The sequence below is a fragment of the Olea europaea genome, unplaced genomic scaffold (genome assembly GCF_002742605.1).
Source record: "Olea europaea var. sylvestris unplaced genomic scaffold, O_europaea_v1 scaffold1712, whole genome shotgun sequence".
In the NCBI taxonomy this organism is placed as follows: Eukaryota; Viridiplantae; Streptophyta; class Magnoliopsida; order Lamiales; family Oleaceae; genus Olea; species Olea europaea.
Genome location: NW_019234813.1, coordinates 12,724 through 23,905, shown reverse-complemented (window position 1 = coordinate 23,905; position 11,182 = coordinate 12,724). Strand labels below are relative to the sequence as shown.

General features: G+C 34.3%; 1 protein-coding gene across 1 annotated transcript; it reads left to right on the top strand.

The window, feature by feature from the left end:
• Nucleotides 1-1,944: 1,944 nt before the first annotated feature.
• Nucleotides 1,945-8,559, top strand: LOC111377718 (MORN repeat-containing protein 1-like). The gene is made up of 3 exons (XM_023000847.1): nucleotides 1,945-3,095; nucleotides 7,708-7,936; nucleotides 8,047-8,559. The coding sequence occupies exons 1-3, from the start codon at nucleotides 2,185-2,187 to the stop codon at nucleotides 8,209-8,211; spliced, it is 1,305 nt and encodes a 434-aa protein (XP_022856615.1). The 5' UTR covers nucleotides 1,945-2,184; the 3' UTR covers nucleotides 8,212-8,559.
• Nucleotides 8,560-11,182: the final 2,623 nt, after the last annotated feature.

The window sequence follows — 11,182 nt, the reverse complement described above, 5'->3', positions numbered from 1 at the left end:
ACGTCCCAGAGAACAATTAATTAATATTATATTTGATAAGTGTATTACATGTCTGAATCATGATGATATTTGGTTCTGATTTTCAAATGAAAATGGAGCAATTATAAAAAATGATTACATTAAAGAGGCATATACTTTTGATGAGTATTTAGATACAACTAGTTATAAAATTCATAAGCGGTTTAGGTGCCCCTCGAGGCATATTTTAGTGGTGCAAAGGACATGAATGAGGTAGTCTCAGCCTTATTGGTAGTCGCAGTGTGAGGGTTCGATTCCTAAAATATGGAATTAGACTTTTTGTGGACACGAGTGTACGAGCGAGCTCTTGTTTCCTGACCTGCTGGAGCACATCCCGTGATTTACCTCCCTCACAATACTCCAGGGACGGAGCAGTAAAGACCCTCAAAGTTGGGGTTCAACCTTTTTCATAAGAGGTTCAAGTACTTAATATTTTGAAAATTGAGTTATAAGGAAAAAAATAGAATCAAAAAGAAAAAGTTGCTAATAACACTTTTGCACATGATGTATTACATCATATTATAAACAGTTGTCAAAGCATATTGATCAAATTGGCCAAATCAAATGATGCAATCCTAACAAATTGAATTTACTAGAGAAATCTGAATTTTTTAGATCTACAGTCCGAACATTTAAATGTATATACTTATGCGAAATGAAAATAGAAAAAGTGAAGTCATATATGAGATATAGGATTCATGATTCTTTACGTAATGAATTTTGCAAAAACTTGTATAAATAGATAAGTGGATGTAATTACAAGTATTTACCTTGTTAATGTAACAATGCAAAAAATTTGATACGCATATAATAAATGCAATTACAGCCAATTCATCTTACATAGATTTAATACTATCGTTGAAGGATTTAAATATGCCTTGAGCATAATTCAAGTAATATTATTGTAAGGGAAGTAAATACGTGTTCTTTTCCTTGACCAACGTTTTGTCATATTGGGATTTCTTGATAAAATTTTTAATTAGATAACTTTTATTGCGTATTCAAAAGAATAACGTACTCTTTTTCCTTTATTAAGATTTTTCAAACAAGATTTTTTCTAATAAGGTTTTAACAAAGCATATTTTTTGTGTGATGAATGTCCATAACATACAAGACATTTAATATCAAAATAATACTCGTATATATATGAGACACCTGAAGATATCAACAAGAGCTATTTTTAGAATCATTATGTTACTATAATCAATAAAGGTTGACAAATATTTCATATAAAGATGGTGTTTTTTAAAGACATTGACATACAAGATATCAATATTGAAGACATTGACATCGCTTGATACACAAATTGAAATCAGGGAACGTAGCTGTATTCTTTTTCTATCGATCAAATTTTGTCGCACTGAATTTTCTTAATAAGATTTTAACGAGACAATATTTTATTATTTCAAATTATTTGTATTTTTTTCATTTGTTGGCATTTTTGTCAAATAATGTTTCAATGAAATAGTTATCCATCACATCAAGCCACCAAATTTGAATTTCTATCTTTTGTGTGGGGTCCGTAACTGTTATATTTTTCATTCTCATTCTCCCAAAAATGATAAACAAATGAGGAGGCGCAGGTGAGGGGGGAGGGGGAAGTGATATTTTTTCAAATATTATTAAAATGTGATATTTTTAAAATTGACAAAAAGTGATATGAGGTGCAGTTTTGAGTTTCCTCTTTTTGAAAAACTACTGGAGACTCGCACCGGCCTATAAAAGCAAAAATCTGGAATCTCTATCCGATGACCGAATCTTCCTCTCAAAATTGTGACCTCCCATTATAGACGTCATCCAACGACCATAACTAACCCGCAGATCTCCACCGTCGATCTTCCATTTACGGTCCATATCAAATCCAAGTGTCCCCCACTTCGTTACTTGACCCGCATAAAACCCGGTCCATTCTGAAGATTGCCTAAACTGCTTTTTCTTTCTAAATTATGCATTGCGCGCGCACACAGTTTCTCATTTCTTTCAACTTTGCTTAATCTGCGCACTCTTCGCTGCTTATCCTGCGACCCCACCGGAGATGAAACCGGCGTCGGAGTAAATAATAAGAATATCAAAGTATAGAAGGTAGGCGTACTGGAAAAAGAAAATAAAAATCACTGATCTAATCCAATGGCCGAGATTCCCAGATTGTAGAAGACTTCGAGAAGAATGGACGGTCAGATAGGCCTTACGAGGACACAATCTTCACTCCTGCGGTGTTCCCCCACTGTACGGTCATCCATCCACAGCTTCTCTTCTGTGAATGAGATCGCAGAGGATCAAGAAACAGAGGACCTTGAGGAACAGAAGCCCCACAGGAAACCCCGTACCCCACTGGTTCGTCCCGTTTGGAGGCTGCAAAATTCCGTTTCATCCTGGTTCGTTCCGATTCTTGCTATCCTCTTACTTTCTGTTTACGCCCTTTTCGCCTTTATCAACAGGGATGGCATATCCATGTCGGGAAATCTCCTGCTAGCGTTCATTTTCATTTTCATTGCAATTTTGCTATTTTTCTTGTCGAGAAACAAGGCCCTAATCCTCCATAGCTTTAAACATAGCAAGCAATTGTGTGATGAATCTGCAAAAAAACATGGGATTTTTTGCTTTTCCTCCAAGAACCATGAAAAACCTGTTCAATGGTTCATTGGGGAGTCAAACCCTGACAAAAAAGATAAAACACAAAGCAGAAAAGAAAATACCAAAGAAAATATAAGAGAAGGAGTGGAGGTTTACAGCAATGGGGATTTTTATGAAGGGGAGTTTCATAAAGGGAGTTGCAATGGTAGTGGAGTTTACAATTACTTTGCGAATGGGAGGTATGAAGGGGACTGGATTGATGGAAAGTACGATGGGCATGGAGTTGAGAGTTGGGCGAGGGGGAGCCGATACCGGGGGCAGTATAGGCAGGGGTTGAGGCATGGGTATGGAGTTTATACGTTTTACACAGGTGATACATATGCTGGGGAGTGGTGTAATGGACAGAGTCATGGGATGGGGGTACAGACTTGCTCTGATGGGAGTTCTTACATTGGGGAGTTCAAGTGTGGTGTCAAACATGGCCTTGGCTGTTATCATTTCAGGTGAAGTAATATTTTTCCCTATTGTTTTTCAATTTTATTTGTGTTTTGAGATTTTTGAATGTTGGTGTGAATCTTGAATATGTATGTTTTAAGATTATGCATTAAGTGATGCTATCTTGATTTGATGGAAAAGAGTAAGAACTTGCAATTTGTAATCCTTGGGGCCTTTCAATTGAAAGGATGAGGTCGACAGTTTCTACCATAATTAGAACCAAAGCCATTTGGCATCCAAGTTGGATAGTGATTGGGAATGAAGATAACGAATATCCTTAGTAGATTAGGAATAAAGACAATTTTAAGTTACATTAGCTTATTATAGTTTTTTAGTTTGACTAGAAGTAGGGTTTTGTTTTATAGATTTTCTAGTTTGAAATAAATTAGATTTTATTTCTTTTGTTTTCTTTACAAATTAGGTTAACTTGGACTATATATAAAGAGGGTCTATTCATTGTAATAACTTTGATATTGCATAATTTTTTCTCTCTCTCTAAATTCTCTATTATCTTCCTCTTGTCTTTATCTTCTCTTCTTCCCCCTTCTTCCACAAGTCTCTTCTTTGTTCGTTGTGTTGTACGTCAATCTGGTAATAGGGCTATATTGTTTCACTTGACAAAAAAATTCTGAAGTTCTGACTTTGTTTAATTTCAAGAGATTATTAACAAATACTTTGCGAGAACAAAATCAGTTGCCATGGAATTGTTGCTGATTCATTTCGAAGTGTAATATTTTCCTTCACGATTACTTCATTAATTCGATCATCTAACTCTAGTGAATCCAATTGCAGCACCCCACTTGTAGTGTTGAAAAAACTTGGAGCCTAAATCACTTACAAATGCCCACAATAGACCATAACAATTAGCAAACATTATCCAATAGAGCCTTGCACATGAACCTATAATCCACTACAGAAACTAACCACAACCATCTCGATCCCATTTGATCAAGTCCAACAACCTGACCTTCCTCCTTCCACACTCAAAGTAAAACACCCAACCAAACCTTAGGCCCTGCTCACTCGTTGCTCTTTCTCCGTTGTGCATCGCTATTGCACTGCCATTCACCAATCTCTATTCTTTGCTGCCATCTGTCTACTCATCTACAGCCTTTTGCACACGTTTATATCTATACCACCACTAATGCCATCGCTTCATAATCTGCTCACCACCTATTCTCATAAGCTTCCACCATCGATTGGTTAACAGCACTTGATAATCACATTAGGCCACTTAAAGTTGCATGGCTTGAACAACGGTTGGACATCACTTGCCTAATTTTGTCTGATAAGCTATCTCTCTTTTGTTATATTGTCACATTACTTTTATTTAAGATCTTGTTTGGGTTTCATTGATTTGATAATACATTTTTTCTCTTTCTTTTTTTTTTTTCAACCACACATTCTTTAATAAAATAATTATACAAGTAAATTCAAAAAATTTCTTTTTCTTTTCTTTTTTTCAACCACACATTCTTAAATAAAAAATCACTATTATAAAATACATTTTTCTAAAAAATTTAATTATAATGGAGTTCAAATAGGGGCTAAGTATTGGCTTGCCCAATTTATGAATAAAAGTGAAAAAATCACAAACAAAAATAAAAAGATATATTTATTACTTTTTTGCTTTGTTATTTTCTATTAGCTTTTTCCCAAAAAATATTAAAAGAGAACCTCAATGTTCTTTTGTTAGCTTTAACTTTAAAATAATAATAATAATAATAATAATAATTTCTTTGACCTAATTTTAAGAGTTTTTGATTATTTTGTGTATGTGCTAAGTGATGATTTGCAATTATTTAAAACAACTTGCTTTGTCTTGACATTTCCCTCAACACCATAGCAATTCTTATAGATATACCAAGCCCTTAGTGAGTGACTTGTAGATCTGCTAGGCATTATTGGGAGTCATTTTTGCATGACATTAACCATCTAGGTTAGAGTCCTATCATTTTGTGGGATGAGATGAAACGAATATTAAGTAACAATATACACGTCTATTATTAAACTTAGTTTTTAGATCAATAATTTTTACACTGTTGTAAAGGTACGTTCACTCTTAGTGAATTTTTGACTCACTTTGAAGAGCTATTAAACACTTCTGCTATTTATCAGTCTCCCTATGGCACGACTTCTAGATTTTTTGATGGTTTGAATCCCCGGATGTTGAGCGTGACAAAATGTCGGCACCCAGTCCTCGGATGAATTTAGCCCCTGGCAATACAAATGACCATGTTCTTTCATCTTCGCCTAGCATGTCGTAAATTAGGTATGCGACATCATTCCCAACAATCATATCCTAAGTGTAGTAATGAATCTGATTGTGTTAGTTTTCTTCAAGAAACTCCGCCCGTAACTTCTTTTACTATGGATAAGCTTGACTTCATTCAATGTAATGTCCCTATTGTGTCCACATGTTTATCAGTTTCCAAATCTGTGTCCGTATTGTTTTGTTGATGAACATATAAATTCTTCATGTCTACATCATATCCAAAAAATTGAATTTGGATACTCCTGTACAAGAAGATAAAGTTTTTATTGTCGAATGTATAGAATATTATCGTGGATGAGAGTCTTGAGTTTTGTATTTTTTCTCCTCTCTCGTGTTCACCCTTGTACTTGATAGAATTAACAATAACATAATTCTAGAATCACCTAAGGCGTTGTCACCTAAAACAAACTTGACATATCCTCGATTTAGTGTTGAAATTGTTATTGTCTACTCCTTTATGTGCCTTCAATATTAACTTTATTTGGCATTACCTCAACTAAATGATACTCTTGCCATGTTGTTTTTCAAGGCAATTGTTCACTTGCATATTGTTCCGGTCGATATTCGATTATTGCCTACTAAATATGGTCTCATTGTTTCCTATTCGATTTTTCTTAACCATGTGCATGGTTTTCCACGTCGAGATGAAACAATGGATTATTTTGAGTAATGAGAATTATGATTACGTGCATGGTACGCACAAATCCTGATTTTTATGCTTTGTACGTGTTTCTTTGGCACGATATTCTAATCACATTAAGAAAAGATTTTTGAATCATTCACTTGTAATTGATTTATTTGACTGGCCATCTTACTTGAATGATAGTTTTGTGTTCAACATAAAAAATCTATTTCCATATCCGGCACATTTTAAGTTACAAGTGCTGCAATTATTTGTTCTCGCAACCAGTCTACCATGCTAGTGCTTTAAGCGTATTAAATGGATTCAATTACAGTTTGTGGATAAGTTGTACATATTGCTGTTTAGAGTTCATTATTGATATTGGACCAAAGAAAGATTGTCCCCAGGATGAAGATGAAGTTATGAAGGATGATTCATATGATCAACATCGTTTTTTGGTCAGAAAGAAGGATCATCCTCCTTGGGTAGGAAGTTGCAGACTACCTCTGCGTAGTTGAGTTCTCTTAGTACTTAGTAGTTTCTTGTGATTTTCTAGTTCAATTAGAACAGAGGTTTTGATTTATAGATTTTCTAGTTTGACTCAAATTAGGTTTTATCCTTTGTTTCCTTCTTAAATCATGTTTGCTTAGACTCTATATAAAGATGGTCTATTCATTGTAAAACTTAGACTTTAATATTGAATTAATATTTTTTTCCCTCAAATTCTCTCTATTCTCCTCTCTTCTTCCCCTCTCTAGCCGCTTCCAATAAGATTGTTTTCAACACCCCCCCCCCCCTCCCTGAAATTCGTATGAGTGTGAATTTGACTTTGATTCCTGCGTCTCTCAGTTCGTACCTTTTAGGTTGTCGATGTTCGAAGAATCGAAAATGAACTGTCCGGGTTATGGATAAATACGTTCTTTGTGACCTTCTTCTAGAAGCCTCTTTCTATGTTCATTGCATTCTATGTCAGATAGATATAGTGGAATGGAAACACTACATTCTATATGATTTATTTTTATGAGGCTCGTGGGCTGCTCGAGCTCGTCAAATAATGAGCCCAAGCTCGAGCCGAGAGCGGCTCGTGGGCCGAGCTCACGAGCCGGCTCGTCCAAAAAAGTGGAAAAAATTAAAATTTTATCAATAAAAATTGAAAAATTTGCAAAAATAAAAAAAAAAATAAATTCATGAGCTCGCGAGCCGCTCAGCCCTGCCTCACGAGCTCGTGGGCCAAGCCGAGCTCGGCTCGTGAAAAACTCGCCACGAGCGCAAGCCGAGCTCATGCGGCTCGGCTCGGCCCACTGCCACCCCTATCTACCCAAGGAAAATGTTTTCCTTAAAAACAAGGAAAATTAGGTATATTTTCAAAAGTTGGAAAATGTTTTCCATGGAAAAAAATAGCAATCAAACATTCTAAGTAGGAATTTGGGTGAAAAACTGATATTTTCCATGGAAAATAAATGTAATCAAAGACACCTTGTATATTTTGTTGCACTAAAAAAATTTCTCGGATTGTTTCTCTGAATAATTCTATCTTATGCATTAGGATATGGTGTGAAAGTCGGGAGATTTCATGGCAAGTGAACAGATTGATTGTCAAATAGACTTTGTCTATGTTGTACTTTTTATCTCTTTTGTTGTTTACCGTTTAAAATTTATATACCTTTTTATATATTGATATTGGAGGAACATAAATGAATGATGGAACTTGATTGTTCTATAGGAATGGAGATAGATATGCTGGTGAATATTTTGGAGACAAAATCCATGGTTTTGGTGTATATCACTTTGCCAATGGTCATTGTTACGAGGGATCTTGGCATGAAGGCCTGAAACAAGGTTATGGCATGTATACATTCCGAAATGGTGAGACCGGATGTGGTGAATGGCACGGTGGAAATATTAAAACTTGCCTTCCCCAACTAACTGACGAGGTCCTTAGAGCAGTTCAGGTAATTAACGAGATTCACTTCTAATTAGCAGATTCATCTTCATTCTTTTTTAGCACATATCATATGAACTTTTTATGCTAACTCTCTGGTTTCCTCTTATTCTGTGGCAGGCTGCTCGGAAAACAGCAAATAATGCAATTCACTATCGCCGGGTGGATGAACAAGTGAACAAGGCAATGATGGCTGCAAATAGAGCTGCTACTGCTGCCAGAGTTGCTGCTGTGAAAGCTGTTCAGAACAGGATCAATGGCAGATTTTGCAATACTGACATGTAAGATATAAGCATTTATAGAAAATGTAAAACTAGTAAATTACCATGCAAAAAGACCCCGGAGAGCTAAGCTCGTCGGAGGTTGAGACTAATCTTGAATTTTGGTTGATGGCAATGTAAATCCACTTAGATTGATCCTTAGGTGACCTAAATCTTATCGAAGATAGAGAGTATTTTAACATTTTGACAAAAGTGTAAATATCTGTGCAAAAAGACATCCAGATGAGTACCGCTCGATGGAGTTTGAGTGTAACTCGACATTTGGTCGAATGTAACTTGTATATAGACACCGCCGTGTATACAACATACATCAATTAGGCATTAGTTTCTAAAAAATTCCTATTTGCGGTTAGGCTACATGTACATAATAGTTTACATACACGATGTGGTATGATGTGATTGGATCAAAATTTCTTCAACCAAATAAAAAAAAAAATAAAATGATTCACCATCTTTTTGACACATCATTTGTATGTAAATTATTAAGTAACTCTTTATGTACAAATATCATTATTCTTACTATTTGCTTATACTTTAGAATCCATGTATCGTGCGGCCAGGGGCGGAACCAAGGGAGTCCTAGGCCTCCCAAGTTCTCCCATTTTTTTTCTTCCGAATTTTTTTTATATATAAAACAAAATAATAAAAATAGTATCTTTAGCGAAATTATAGTGTTCATGGTTGGAGCTCGGTGGTGAAAGCTCCATGTTTTTATTTTGTAGGCAAAAGTTCAATTTCTTCCGGCAACATTATTATTTTTCCTTTTTCCTACTGAAACTTTTTGCAATTATTCCTTAACCTTTAGCGTTGGGGGAAATTTGTCTCAGCCTTTAAAATCGGAATTTTTAGTAGTATCATTTGCGTTTCATCCTTTTTACATAATTCTAAAACCTTTAGCATTAATCTTTTACGAGATGACCGATTGTGTTATATATACATAATAGATTTACATACATGTGATGTAGTGAGATATGACTAAGTTTGAACATATTCAATCAAAAAAATAAAATAAAATAATCTCTTACTGATACTTCATCCGTATATAATTTTAATGTAACTGTTTATGTATAAACAACGTTATTCAATATTTATTCCTTGTTTGAGCCCCATTTTTTTATTAGAATGAATTTTTGAATAGTATATTGATGGAAAATGTGTGATTAAGAAATAAGAAATTTTATTTGGATTTAAATGTAATATTATTTTATTGATGAATGTGTTGTTGAAATAATGTCAAAATATTGTTTAATAATGTATTTTTTTTTGTTTTCAAAAGATTAGAATCAAACAGGGTTTTAATTCATTTTCAATTTTAAAAGAAAAACCCTTTTTTTAAAAGTACAAATCTCTTAAAAAATTGGTTGAACGCTGTGCCATTTGTTAAGTTTTGCAAAATGTTCGTAGAAAACGATCCTAGTAATGATGCAAAATTTTTAACTGAAGCATAATTGTGTATTTGGTTATTCAACTTGTATGTCTGTACAAGTGTACGGTCCGTCAGATGAGGGGGCTCTACGAATAAAATATTCAGTTTGAGCCCCCTAACACAGAGCCGATCCTGCGATTGATGGGCCTTCAGGCGAAGTGTGTAAATTAGGCCCCCCAGCGAAAGCAATGTAAATACAAAATTCAACAGTGTATTATGTGATTCATTGCTAATTTAAAAAACTAACTTTAAAACAACAACCAAATATATTATAGAAACGATTTATATAAATACAAAATTCAACGGTGTATAATGTCCAATGATTAACCTAAAAAACAATTACAAAATATCTCAATCATCACACAATTACAATTTCCAATACAGTTACTATGTGCGCTTGTGCAATTGTTCATCCCACAATAACCAATCATATAAGCCGACCAGGTTACAATTATATAAGTCGACAAGGTTTCAAACATTTTCAATCTCTTTAATAACAAGTTAGGCAAGTCATTGCTTACCTGAGAAGTGGAATTTTGACGATAATTGTGGAATTACATCGTTGAGAATGATCTCATCACAACTCACGAGCATGAAACAAAAATTTATATAAAATTATATATGATGTCTAAGATTGCCAAGACTAAGATCTAGTGATAATGGAATTAAGAATATTTAAGAGTAGCAAACCTTTAATTTTTAAGATCTATCACCTCTCACTTTCTTTTTGCTCATTATATTCTTGAACCAAACTCCAGAGCCCATTATCGGTGCTTAATATAGCTCACTGGAATACCTTGCAGATGATGTAAAAGTCTCGAGTAAAAATGGCATCACTATTGAATTATTGATTTAGTCAAATGCTTAATTTGCAAGTGTCTTGTGAAATTGTTACCATCATATTCCAGTCTACAGACAATAATAATTTGCACTCTTCAACTAAATTTATGATAACAGCTTTACACAAAAGCCAAAAGAAGAATGATCCAATTTCACCTTTTACTCCAAACACAATTGAATCAATTACAAAACATAAAGCCTATACAATTTATATTTTGAAGTAAATGAATAGAATTCAATCTTATGAATTGAAATGTAATTATAAATCATAATAACTCAATGAAAACTAGTATGTAAAACTGAAAATGTGCGACTTGCAGTTGCTGGAGAATTATTTCGCAGCTGCTCTTCCATGTGGATAAGTTTATGGTTTCGATGTTAGCAAAGTGAAGGGGCAAGTCAGCTTGAAAAATCTCATGTCATGGTTGTTTTCTTTTGGATTATCAAATTTAATAACTAGCTTGAGTTACAACTTATGAAGATGTGGAGAAGTAAAGAAGAGTTCATGCTGAGGCTGAGATCGCCCATCAAAATTGGCAAACAATATTGGCCACAATCTCTAGAAAACACTATACAGCCCTACATGGAACTAACAAAAATCTATTCTCGAAAACTACTTTGGGCTCTAATCACTAATCAGTAAACTAAACACTACATAAATCCACATAGACCTATTGACCTAACATTCCATAAAAATAATATTGGACAC